At 38.9% G+C, this 14252-nt stretch overlaps 1 protein-coding gene across 1 annotated transcript; it reads right to left on the bottom strand.

The window, feature by feature from the left end:
- Window positions 1-1181: 1181 nt before the first annotated feature.
- Window positions 1182-4787, bottom strand: LOC110493256 (red-sensitive opsin-2). Its single transcript, XM_021567517.3, has 6 exons — window positions 4697-4787; window positions 3406-3702; window positions 3028-3196; window positions 2779-2944; window positions 2402-2641; window positions 1182-1349 (listed from the first exon to the last, which is right to left on the bottom strand). Exons 1-6 carry the CDS (start codon window positions 4785-4787, stop codon window positions 1251-1253), a joined length of 1062 nt encoding a protein of 353 aa, XP_021423192.2. The 3' UTR covers window positions 1182-1250.
- Window positions 4788-14252: the final 9465 nt, after the last annotated feature.

The raw sequence follows: 14252 nt of genomic DNA, 5'->3' as shown, positions 1-14252 counted from the left end.
AAGATGGTGTACCCCAATCTGTGGGGTTTTATACCAGCCATGTCGTCATCGAGATTAAGATCTAAGACTTATACACACACACACCAAAAAGAACTTGAGTTATGCCGGCCAGTCGAACTGAAGCCAAGGTTTGAATTTAAGGTTAATCCTTCTTGGATGAGAAGTGCTTTTGGGGTCATGTTACTCAGCAGTCAGGTGAAATTCCTTATCCTCTTCATGCTTAAAAGAGAAAATAGTTGACTTAACAATTGTTCTTATTACTTCTAAATAAAGAAAACACATTTTGACAATATGAATGTTTTTACTATAACAAAGTAAACAGGGAAGAATTCTTTGAGGGGATAATCAGACAATGATTTAATTTACTACATTCTACGTTCTATCTTTTCCTCATGCAAATACAAAACAATAATGATGAAAGTGGATCACTTCGGCCTTTTGCCTGATTTGTGAGATAATCTCTATCCTATCCGCTTTACCAGACAATTCATAACGGGTGTGTCATGTGAGTTTGGTCTTTAAACAATCATTGATAACAGGTATCAGTGAATAGAAATTGAATGAACAGTGTATAAAAATTGAAAGTGAGACCAAAGGGTATTTTCATTTGCTGCATGCATGACATTTATTTCAATCAGAAAAACACATTGTTAAATACATTGTATACACACTTTTCTTTATGCTATATGTTTTTTGTTGTTTGTTTTTTTTATTTGCAAGAGGATTAGAACATGTTTACCTCATAAACTACTTTAAAAGTAAGGGGTTTTCAAATCATACATTGTTCACATAATTTTGAGTTATCAGATTTCCATTGGCAGTTCATTTCAGTTTTCCTTAGCTGTGATGCTGTCTAGTTTAGCAACTACAGAGTGAAGGGAATGCCTTCCAAGACGCCAACATTTTATTGCCACTTGGACAGACATTGATAGTAGTAGTATATACATATTCCCATAATGTACCAAATAACTATAGTATGCATATCAATTACCACACAACTCACAGCTTGTTTAATCAAAGACCATGGATTAGAAAAGCTCCAATGGGTGGTTCATAGCAATTTAGTTTTTGTGGGTAATGGTTTTACAAACATTGCACCTGCATGAGGAAAAGCTTAATAATCTCCTGAAAAGTTGTGGGAAATTATTTATTTAAGAAACACAAGAGGATGTACTGTACATTTAAAAAGTCCCATTCTGAAAATCTCCATAGAACGATTTGTTTCCAAGAGATACGCCATTGTCTGGGGTTTATGCAGGTGCCACAGTGGAAACCTCTGTTTTTGATGTAGACACTTCAGAGGCATCATCTTCCGCCTTGCCAAAGAGCTGCATGATGCAAGAACGGAACTGTGGAGAGAGAATAAGAATGGAACATGAGGAAAGAGCTACAAAATATACAGTACGTCTACATTTAGGTAGACATACTGTAATTCCTTTGTTAACCACTTTATTATTGATGGGTCAAAATATACTTAACCAAAATGTAAAAGTAACATGTAAAGTGGTGGTCCCATGTTTCCCATGTTACTGAAATAAAAGATCCCAGAAATGTTGTCCATATCCACAAAAGCTTATTTCTGTTACATTTTGTTCAGAAATGTGTTTACATCTCTGTTAGTGAGCATATCACCCTTTGCTAAGATTATTCATCCACCTGACAGGTGTGGCATATCTGGAAGCAGATTAAACAGCATTATGATTACACAGGCGCACCTTGTACTGGGGACAATAAAAGGCCACTCTAAAATGTGCAGTTTTTTCACACAACACAATGCCACAGATATCTCAAGTTTTGAAGGAGCATGAAATTGTCATTCTGACTGCAGGAATGTCCACCAGAGCTGTTGCCAGAGAATGTAATGTTCATTTCTCTACCATAAGCCACCTCCAACCTCCTTTTAGAGAATTTGGCAGTATGTCCAACTGGCCTCACAACCGCAGACCTCATGTAACCACGCCAGCACAGGACCTCCACATCCAGCTTCTTCACCTGCAGGGTCATCTGAGAACAGCCACCTAGACAGCTGATGAAACTGTGGGTTTGCACAACCGAAGAATGTCTGCTCAAACTGTCAGAAACCTCAGGGAAGATTATCTGCATGCCTGTCGACATGTACAATATCCAGTAACTTCGCAAAGCCATAGAAGAGGAGTGGTCCAACATTCCACAGGCCACAATCAACAACCCGATCAACTCTATGCGAAGGAGACATGTTGCGCTGCATGACGCAAATGGTGGACACCAGATACTGACTGGTTTTCTGATCCACGCTCCTGCATTTTTTTTAAAGGTATCTGTGTCCAACAGATGAATATCTGTATTCCCAGTCGTGTGAAATCAAGATATTAGGGCCTATTTTTGTTCAGTGTTCATGTAGCTATCAGACTAACACACTTACCTGTTTGTTCATGAAGACATAGATAACTGGATTGTAGATGGTGGCGCTCTTGGCAAAGTAGGCAGGCAGTGCAGCAGCCAGAGGGTGGAAGGCATACCCAGGGTTAGCCGCAGCAAAGCAGGCAAAGCAGGTATAAGGTCCCCAGCACACACAGAAAGCTATAATCATGACAACAACCATCCTGGACACTTCCTTCTCGGCCTTCTGTGTTGACTCAGAGTCTTTCTGCTGTGCAGCAACCTGTGGTCATTCAGAAGGAATATCAAATGGTTAGATCTAACCCTTTAATATTCCTTTTCAAAAGGTGCACTTGACCATTACTGTATTTAACAACATAGTTGCTTGCTACAGTATAGTATATTTAAAATATCACTTACAGCACGAATGGCTAGCCACACGAAAATGTAGCAGAAGATGATCACGAACAGGGGGAAGAAACAGCATGTAATCATGAGAGTGATCATGTAGGATTTGACTCCAGGATCCTCATTGCCTCCGAACACATCAGGTCCGCAGGAAGTCTTCAGGCCGTGAGGCCAGTACCTGGTGGAGGGAGAGAGATAATGAGATTTTGAACAATGGAGTTTTTCACACATCAGTGAAATAAAAAGAGTAAAAAATCCCACCTGCTCCAGCCAAAGATGGGGGGGGCACACCAGAAAGCAGCCCAGACCCAGGAGAAGATAATGCCTCCCATGGCCCATTTGCCATCAAACTTGACATTTCCAAAGGGCTTGCACACCACCACCCATCTCTCCCAAGAGATGACAGCCAGGGACCACAGAGCAGCAATTCCTGTGCAGGGGAACAGTTGTACTGAAAGTTGGAGACACTCTAATTCTACGTGAAAACACAGCACCGTAATAACATGCACCAAGGAAATGGCTTTAGGGAGTACTTTGTGTTGATCAATTTCTCTATACTATACATTAATCTACCATTTCCACATATTACTGGTACAATAAATACAATTCAAATATGTGTAAAACTGAGGAGTCTCTTACCACACACAGACACAGTGTATCCCTCAAAGACACACATTGGATGTCCCAGAATAAAGTAGCCAAAAATCTGGTTGCAAACGCTGATGGTGCTTGCCAAAAGTGTTTCTCCAATGTCAGCAATAGCAAGGTTGACCAAGATCCAGTTCAGAGGGTGTTGGAGCTTCTTGAATTTTGCAGTGGCCACCAGTACCAGGCCATTGGTGAAGACTGAGGTAATGACCACAAAGATCATCCAAAGTGTTGAGAGATTGTATACCCATCTTGGAGCAATGTGGTAGTTGGGGCCCTCAAAAGGATCTGCAAAAGAAGAAGAGATAAAAATGTATTAGAACTTTCTGACTCATTGATATAGTCATATGCAGTGGTGTAAAGTACTTATGTAAAAATACTTTAAAGTACTACTTCAGTAGTTTTTTGGGGTATCTGTACTTTACTTTACTATTTATATTTGTTACAACTTTTACTTTCACTCCACTACATTCCTAAAGAAAATAATATACTTTTTACTCCATACATTTTCCCTGACACCCAAAAGTACTAATTTTGAATGCTTAGCAGGACAGAAAAATTGTCATATTCACACGCTTATCAAGAGAACATCCCTGGTCATCCCTACTGCCTCTGATCTGATCACTAAACACAAATGCTTAGTATGTAAATTATAGGTGAGTGTTGGAGTGTGCCCCTGACTATGTTGAAAACAAGAAAATCATGCCATCTGTTTTGTTTTACTATAAGGAATTTGAATTGATCCATACTTTTACTTTTTAGACTTAAGTATATTTTAGCAATTACATTTACTTTTGATACTTAAGTAGATTTAAAACCAAATACTTTTAGAATTTTACTTAAGTAGAATTTTACTGGGTGACTTTCACTTTTATTTCAGTCATTTTTAATTAAGGTATCTTTACTTCTACTTAAGTATGACAATTGGGTACTTTTTCCACCACTATATGAGGACATTAAACAAACATTTTGAACAGAATGTGTGCATCAAAAGTTATGACCAAGAAAAATACTGTCCTGACCCAAATTATTCAATGTATTGGTTGTATCATTGTGCGTACTGCTAATGCCAGTTACAAATGGTATGTCTGCTGTTTGTGAAATAACGTTTGAGAGAACTACACTGCAACAAAAGACCTTCAGCAACATCAATTTAATTTAAAAAGGACACCATTACTTTTTGTAAATCTATAATAACTCCAATCTTTTGGGGGAATATACAGAATCAGGCTCTTTCAATAGTTATACCCTCAGTCACTACACTAAACAAAATGTACTGTACCTTTGGTGTTATTGCTGTTGGTGTAGGCGAAACCTGATTCTCTCGTTGTATCGTCGTGCCGCCTGGCAGCTAACACTCCTAGCTCTGCCATCCTTGGACTGCTTAACAGGAGTTTCTGAAGTTGACTGCTGAAGTCCAAGCCGTGCTTCTCAACTATCCTAGGGTTTATATACCATCCTTTGGGTCTTTTGAAAGGATTATGGCCTTGGAGGAATTAGGGCACGGTTGGCACTGGGGCCATGGTATAATTTGTACCATGGCATGGGCTGGACTGTCTTTTCTTAACTGTTAATTACCACCAACAACTAAGTTGGGTGGATTTCAGAGGCCCATAATCTTGTCTGAGAGGGCTTTGGTGGCAGAGAAGGTTAAAAGTAATTTAAATGCCATGCTGCTGTAACCGAGGCCCAGATTGGTAAGTTGAATGGCATTAGGGTAAGAGGTTTTAAATGTGTAACTTAAAAAATTAAATGTTGTCAAGAGAAATATGTATGATGACTGACTACACTTCAACAGGAAAAATAGTGTCGAGAGAAATCCAGGTGCCAACAGGCCATGTAGGCCCACAAGGCCCTATTGGAGCTAGAATGGTTGATAAGTAAAATGTAAATAAAAAAAAGTATTTTTGGCTGTCTCAGATGCTTTATTTCATTTTATCTGCTATTTTCCACATGGGGGGTGGGGGGGTGGGGGGTGGGGGGGTGGAGGAGCACCATCACTCTATCACTCTACAGATTGACAATACCTCATATCCATCATATCTCAATGAATGATAACTGATGAAAAAAGTGCATCTGAAATGCATCGGAAACACTGACTTTATTAAAATCAATATCTCTTTAGAAGTACATTTTTGTAGTTAAACTGTTGAATGTACAGTATAGTGAAAAAGAATGCCACCCTAAACATTAGGCCTATTATATGTAACATGCCAAATGGGCCAGTTATCTGATATCTGGGTTAGTCGGATTTGTCTTCTGACTAAAGCAGCTTATTCGGACAAGTGGGGTTCCGCAGGACGTTACCTATGAAAGTCTAATTAGTATTGTCAGGAGTACAGTCAGAAACACCCTAATCTCTCCTGATTGATGGTTCATTTTGGGGAAGCAGAGTTTATCCAAAAACCTGAAGGGAGTCACGTTTAATCCCTGACAGTAGTAAACCTGAAGGTTAAATTAAGGGTTTTATTTAACTCCTGGTATCTTTTTCCTTTTCCTACAGCTGTTGAATGTGACGTTTAACTAACAGCCTTGAGAAGATCTCCAAGAATAGTGGAGGATGGAGGCAGCAAACATGATGATGTGCAAGAACAGTCTGTTGACGTGAAACCTCTCTCTCAGTGTTTTGATTTATGTGCTGTCTTTTGGTTCTATTTTCACTATTCTCAACTATTTGACTGTTTGATGGTTGACAGATGATCCTCCTTTTATGCGCAAAATGTATTAGGCTAGGGCACAACTGAACTATTCAATTGAAAGAACTTGGCTTTGATTGTAGCCTAGTCCAATTCTTATAAAGCCTACCTGCAATCTTCTAATCATGCTCCTCTGTAAAATGCTGCATTGCTTCGTGGGTAAGTCTAGAATTCCGCTAGTTTTGAACTATTCATGATTGGTAAAAGTTCACCACTAGCAGAACTCAGATTTTCTTCAAGAAAATGATGCTCTTGTGTAAATTGAGATTTTGGTATTGAATGACTAATGTACAGGAATATACTGTGAATGAATTTACTTTCAATCGTGTTAGTTGTGTGATATATACAAGAGTTGCAAATTGTATTTGTGTGGCCTTGAATTCATTTGGGGTGGCAGGTAGCCTAGTGGTTAAAGTGTTGGACTAGTAACCGAAAGGTTAGAAGATCGAATCACGGAACCGACAAGGTAAAAATATGTCGTTCTGCCCCTGAACAAGGCAGTTAACCCACTGTTCCTAGACCGTCATTGAAAATAAGAACATGTTCTTAACTGACTTGCCTAGTTAAATTAAAAAAAATACATTTTACACTATTTCATGATTTAATTTCCTTCATATTACTTTGTTATTGTAATAATAATAACTTAGCCTACTTTTGGTGTTATTACTGGTGTTAATATTGCTGTCATAGCCTAATTTGTTGTTATTGTTTTATTTAGCATATTAATTTATGAATAACTATAATTATTTATAATCATTGTGTTGTTGTTGTTTTGCTGTTGTTGTTGTTGTTCTGGAAGGAAGGAATATCCTCCATAACCATCTATATCAAGGTATATATATATATATATATATATATATATATATATATATATATATATATATATATATATATATATATATATTTGTAATTTTAAAAAATTACAGATTCTGCAGTAGCTTACATAATAAAACAAGTTTATTTTTTATTTTTCCTTCATCATAATAGAATGTAAATAGCCTCATTTATTAGGCTAAACATAGACTATTTTTATCCCTTAACAATATATACAAAATGAGGGATGTATGATCCTATGTTCTTGCCTCTTGAAATCGTATAGTCTACACACCTGTGCCTGCATGCAAATGTTTAATTAGGGACTGAGAACTGATAAGGACTAATTAAGTAATTAAGGACTAAGAGTAATTAAAGTGCAGGCCACACCATGAGTTTTTTACTGTAAAGGAAGCATGAAGATAATGGTTTAACAGGTAATGGTACCTGTTTAGGGCGGCAGACAGCCTAGCGGTTAACCTCTACAGCAGGAATTCCCAAACTGGGTTACGAGCAATGTAAACAAATGTTGGAAAAACTACTTGTGTCATGCATACAGTAGATGTCCTAACCGGTACGCCAAATAAAATGTGATTCACATTTAATATATATATATATATTGTATACTGTATATATATATATATATTAAATGTGAATCACATTTTATTTGGCGTACCCCCGACTGCATTGCTATATATACAGTATATATATATATATATTTACAGTTGAAGTCGGAAGTTTACATACACTTAGGTTGGAGTCATTAAAACTCGTTTTTCAACCACTCCACAATTTTCTTGTTAACAAACTATAGCTTTGGCAAGTCGGTTAGGACATCTACTGTATGCATGACACAAGTAGTTTTTCCAACATTTGTTTACAGACAGATTATTTCACTTATAATTCACTGTATCGCAATTCCAGTGGGTCAGAAGTTTACATACACTAAGTTGACTGTGCCTTTAAACAACTTGGAAAATGATGTCATGGCATTAGAAGCTACCGATAGGCTAACTGACATAATTTGAGTCAATTGGAGGTGTACCTATGGATGTATTTCAAGGCCTACCTTCAAACTCAGTGCCTCTGCTTGACATCATGGGAAAATCAAAAGACTTGTGTAGACCTCCACAAGTCTGGTTCATCCTTGGGAGCAATTTCCAAATGCCTGAAGGCACCACGTTCATCTGTACAAAAGATAGTATGCAAGTATAAACACCATGGGACCACGCAGCCGTCATACCGCTCAGGAAAGGAACGTACTTTATAGGAAAGGAAATACATTTATACTCACCATAATTTGCAAATAACTTCATTAAAAATCCTACAATGTGATTTTCTGTATTTTTTTTCTCATTTTGTCTGTCATAGTTGAAGTGTACCTATGATGAAAATTACAGGCCTCTCTCATCTTTTTAAGTGGGAGAACTTGCACAATTGGTGGCTGACTAAATACTTTTTTGCCCCACTGTATATTTAGTTTTTTTTTTTTGTAAAAAAGAAAAAATCTTCACATTTTCAAAAGGTCCATTTATATTTTCCAACTGGTCAATACATTTAGGTGAGGTTTTTTCCCCCCTGAGTAGCCTCGTTTCACTGCCAAAAATAAAATCAAACCATCTAATGTTTAGCTAAATAACAACACAATGTTGTACAGGTAGCCTAGTCAAATAATTAACATCCTATCACATTAACTGTTACTCTCTCGCGGGCATTCCACTAATGTAGCGAAACATAGCTGCTGCTCATTCCGTTTGCTCGAAAATAGATAAATGGTTAAAAAAAGACAGGCCCGTGTCCATAGAGACACATACCAGCTCTACCAGCAGTACTACACTTGCACCTGTCAACAACAGAAGTTGTTCTGCCTCCACGAGCACATTTGTTGTTAGCTCAGCTAGCATGGTCACTGACAGATGTGAATCTGTTAGAGGAATTCTAAATTCCTATATGTTTTGTAGCCAAAACCAAATTAACACTCTCTCTATTTCGTGTTAAGTTGTAAGTTTATCATATTATGCATGAAATAGATCGAGACCAGTCTTAAAAGTCAGGTAATAGCGTTTAATTCAAGAGAGTACTGGTTACATACACATTTTTCCACAGGTTATAAACTGAAAATGACATCATCAGTTTCTCACACTCTCTCCGATCCACACAATAGCGCTTATATCTCTATTAATGGAACATAAAACGAACATTTTTATCTGTCTAAAGAGATATGCCATCCCTCTCCCTTAAACCCAAGGTACAGACAATTAATTTGTTTTACTTACATTTTCAGTAACAGCTTAACCAAGAACCCATTCATTTCATACCATAACATAATAGTATTAAAATAAATGGTTCTAAGCTAAATGTATACATAATTAATCATTTCAACTATAATCTCCTCCAACAGAATCTGATGCAGCCAAAGAGCTACCTTACCCGGGAAAGCACCAAACAACAGATAGGGACGTTGGACCGTCGAAGAGGCGCAAATATGATGAGAACTACATTGATTTGGGGTTCACTTATATTGGGAGTAGTGTCTTTCCTCAGCCACAGTGTGTTATATGTGCAAAAGAGCTATCTCACTCTTGTGCAGACATTTAGAAACAAAACAGTCAATTTGAAAAAAAAGCCACAGGAGTTTTTTGAGCGAGAATTAAGATGACTTTCGAGTGATAAGACATGTATAAAAGCGGGCCTCCCGGGTGGCGCAGTGGTTAAGGGCATCAGAGTCCCTGGGTTCGCGGCCAGGCTCTGTCGTAACCGGCCGCGACCGGGAGGTCCGTGGGGCGACGCACAATTGGCCTAGCGTCGTCCGGGTTAGGGAGGGATTGGTCGGTAGGGATCTCCTTGTCTCATCGCGCACCAGCGACTCCTGTGGCGGGCTGGGCGCAGTGCGCGCTAGCCAAGGTTGCCAGGTGCACGGTGTAGCCTCCGACACATTGGTGCGGCTGGCTTCCGGGTTGGATGCGCGCTGTGTTAAGAAGCAGTACGGCTGGTTGGGTTGTGTATCGGAGGACGCATGACATTCAACCTTCGTCTCTCCCGAGCCCGTACGGGAGTTGTAGCAATGAGACAAGATAGTAGCTACTACAATTGGATACCACGAAATTGGGGAGAAAAAGGGGTAAAATTAAAAATCAAAAAAAGACATGTATAAAAGCAACAGATACCATTAATTTATAAGTCGGGGCTAGAAACGTCTTATATGGTGATCTACCGAGTGGCTAGGCCAGGCAGGCCCCATATTATTGTGGAGGACTTAATTCTTCCTGCTGGGACAATGCTGGGGGAAAAGGCCAAAAAAACTATACAGGCAATGTCTTCATCAAACAACACTGTTTCACGACACATCAGTGACATGGCAGGAGATGTTTTGAAACAATTACTGCTTCGCATACAAGCTAGTGAATTCTATGCGTTGCAGCTGGATGAGTCAACAGACGTGGCGGGCCTGGCACAGCTCCTGGTATGTTTATGGGGGGTCAATTAAGGAAGACATCCTCTTCTGCAAACCACTGGAAACCAGGACAACAGGAGAGGATATTTTTAAAGTACTGGACAGCTTTGTGACATCAAATGGACTTTGGTGGTCAAGATGTGTTGGTACCTGTACTGATGGCAAAAAGCCATGACAAGGAGACATAATGGAGTGGTAACGTGCGTGCAAGCAGTTGCTCCTGATGCCACTAGGTTACACTGCAGCATCTAGCGAGAGGCTCTTGCTGCCAAGGGAATGCCTGACAGCTTGAAAGACGTTTTGGACACTACAGAGAAAATGGTTAACTTTGTTAAAGCAAGGCCGCTGAACTCTCATGTATTTTCTGCACTATGCAATGATATGGGCATCGACCATGTAACGCTTTTACAAATCAAATCAAATTGTATTTGTCACATGCGCCGAATACAACAGGTGTAGACCTTACAGTGAATACTTACTTATAAGCCTTTAACCAACTATGCAGTTTCAAGAAAATACCTAAAAAAATGAAATTCAGGGAAAAGTCAGATAAGAAAAACAAATAATTAAGAGCAACAGTGAATAACAATAGCGGGGCAATATACAGGGGGTACTGCGGTGCATCTCCTCCTCATGGACTACACCAGATTGGCCAGTTCTTTCTGTGAGATGTTACCTCACTCTTCCACCAAGGCACCTGCAAGTTCCCGGACATTTCTGGGGGGAATGGCCCTAGCTCTCGTCCCAGACGTGCTCAATGGAATTGAGATCCGGACTCTTCACTGGCCATGGCAGAACACTGACATTCCTGTCTTGCAGGAAATCACGCACAGAACGAGCAGTATGGCTGGTGGAATTGTCATGCTGGAGGGTCATGTTAGGGTGAGCCTGCAGGAAGGGTACCACATGAGGGAGGATGTCTTCCCTGTAACGCACAGCGTTGAGATTGCCTGCAATGACAACAAGCTCAGTCCGATGATGCTGTGACACACCGTCCCAGATCATGACGGACCCTCCACCTCCAAATCTATCCCACTCCAGAGTACAGGTCTCAGTGTAACGCTCATTACTTCAATGATAAATGCGAATCCAACCATCACCCCTGGTGAGACAAAACCACGACTCGTCAGTGAAAAGCAACAGGCCTACAAGCCCTCAGTCCAGCCTCTCTCAGCCTATTGCGGACAGTCTGAGCACTGATTTAGGGATTGTGCATTCCTGGTGTAACTCAGGCAAAAAAAAGGGATGTTTATTTTTTTGCTGAGTTTATTATTCCAGCCCAGGCACAATGCAGATTTTGGCCACTAGATGGCAGCAATGTATGCGCAAAGTGTTTGACTGATCCAATGAATCATTGCATTTCTGTTCACCATTTTGTATGAGGACTGCCCAAATGTGCCTAATTGATTTGTTAATACATTTTCAAGTTCATAACTCTGCACTCTCCTCAAACAACATTATGGTATTATTTCACTGTAATAGCTACTGTAAATTGGACAGTGCAGTAAGATTAACAATAATGTAAGCTTTCTGTCAATCAGATATGTCTGTGTCCTAGGACATTTTCTTGTTACTTACAACCTCATGTTAATCATATTAGCCTACGTTAGCTCAATTGTCCTGTGGGGGACTCACCGCTTTAGAGCAGTGGTTCCCAAACTTTTTATAGTCCCGTACCCCTTTCAAACATTTAACCTCCAGCTGCATACCTCCTGTAGCACCAAGGTCAGAGCACTCTCAAATGTTGTTTTTGCCATCATTGTAAGCCTGCCACACACACACTATACAATACATTTACTAAACATAAGAATGAGTGTGAGTTTTTGTCACAACCCGGCTCGTGGGAAATGACAAAGAGCTCTTATAGGACCAGGCCATAAATAATAATCAATAACTTTGCTCTTCAATTAGCCATCTTACTTATAAAACTTTATTTGTTCATCGAAAATTGTGAATAACTCACCACAGGTTAATGAGAAGGGTGTGCTTGAAAGGATGCACATAACGCTGCAATGTTGTGTTGTATTGGAGAGAGTCTCAGTCTTAAATAATTTTCCACACTCAGTCTGTGCCTGTATTTAGTTTTCATGCTAGTGAGGGCAGAGAATCCACTCTCAGATTGGTACGTGGTTGCAAAGGGCATCAGTGTCTTAACATAGCAATTTTCCAAGGCAGGATACTCCGAGCGCAGCCCAATCCAGAAATCTGTCAGTGGTTTCTGATTAAATTACATTTTCACAGAACCGCTTGTTGCAATTTTGATGAGGCTCTCTTGTTCAGATTATCGGTAAGTGGACTGGAGGCAGGGCATGAAAGGGATAACGAATCCAGTTGTTTGTGTCATCCGTTTTGGGAAATGACCTGTGTAATTGTGCACTGAACTCACTCAGGTGCTTCGCTATATACAAAAAAATCATACAATGATGGAAAGACCTGTGTGTTGCCCTTGCTAATGCAGACAGAGAAGAGCTCCAACTTCTTAATCATAGCCTCAATTTTGTCCCGTACATTGAATATAGTTGCGGAGAGTCCCTGTAAATCCTAGATTCAGATCATTCAGGCAAGAAAAAACATCACCCAAATAAGTCGCTACATACTGACCGTTAGTGGAGAGAGTAATGGTTCATTGGAGGTTAATTATTTGACTTGGCTACCTGTATTTGACATTGTGTTGTTATTTCGCTGAACACCAGATGGTTGAATTTTATTTTTGGCAGTGAAACGAGGCTACTCAGTTAAGAAAAAAAACGCACCCAAATCTATAACCCTGTTGGAAAATATAAATGGACTGTTTGAAAATGTGAATGTATTTTTTTTTTTACAAATGTTTTTTATTTTATATTTAGTAATTTATTTAAAAATATATATATATATATTTGGCGTACCCCCGACAGCATTGCGCGTACTCCTGTTAACTTCTTGACAAGTTAATAGGCAATTTATTGTATTTTATAAGTGATACAGAATTTTGTTTGGTTGTCAATACATTCAAATTTCAACACTTGAAGGAGATTTTTCTTCTGCTTAGTTCCATTTGTGTCACTGTGTGGCTTTAATTCCAGTTTGTCCACAAATTAATCATTGATATGTTGGATTCACGTCTCCATCTCAACCAAAAACCAACTAAATCAAATTAAATCAAACTTTAAATGCACTTTAAATAAAGTTTGATTTGATTTAGTCCTATTCTTTAACCTTGATTTTTGGTTGAGCTGGACATGTGAATCCAACATATCAAACTGGAATTAAAGTCAGACTAAGTGAGTGGCACAGATGGAACTATCCAAGCAGAAGATACATCTCCTTGGTTGTGTCGACAACCAAACACAATTCAACATCACTTAATATCATTACACTTCAAATCAACCAGTGCTTGAAACCCTGGGCCTATGTATGGTCTATTTTAGTTGAATCCGAGGTTGAATTGAAACAATAGCTGTTGATGACTTTGCAAATGCTATGTAGTCCTAAATAGCATAATTGATAATACATAAATTAATAGAGTATGGTCACATTTCATTTGCTCTGCTAAACCTACCCTTTTGAATGACTTCGATAGCAACAGTAATTCTAATTCATTTTTAAGTAGAGGTCGATCAAAAATCATTCTCACAATAGCACATTGGTAATAGCTGTAGCATCTCCAGTAGTAGGTGGTGCCCAACTTGTTTTTTTCTTTTTTTCTTCTGATAGTGGATAAAACATTGAAGATGTGACTTTGTTGAAAAGGAACAAATTCAACATATTTAATACAAGGTTTGTCTATTTTTACATTTGGTTATCATGATGACAGGATCCTATGGTTTACATTTTAACCTCAAAACAACAGTTTACGTTGATTAATTTTCGATTCCAATGTATTTGCCATGTAGATT

The sequence above is a fragment of the Oncorhynchus mykiss genome, chromosome 17 (genome assembly GCF_057628025.1).
Source record: "Oncorhynchus mykiss isolate SJ-2025 chromosome 17, ASM5762802v1, whole genome shotgun sequence".
NCBI lineage: Eukaryota > Metazoa > Chordata > Actinopteri > Salmoniformes > Salmonidae > Oncorhynchus > Oncorhynchus mykiss.
The sequence above is the reverse complement of the archived record's forward strand: the minus strand, read 5'-3'. Positions and strand labels throughout refer to the sequence as shown.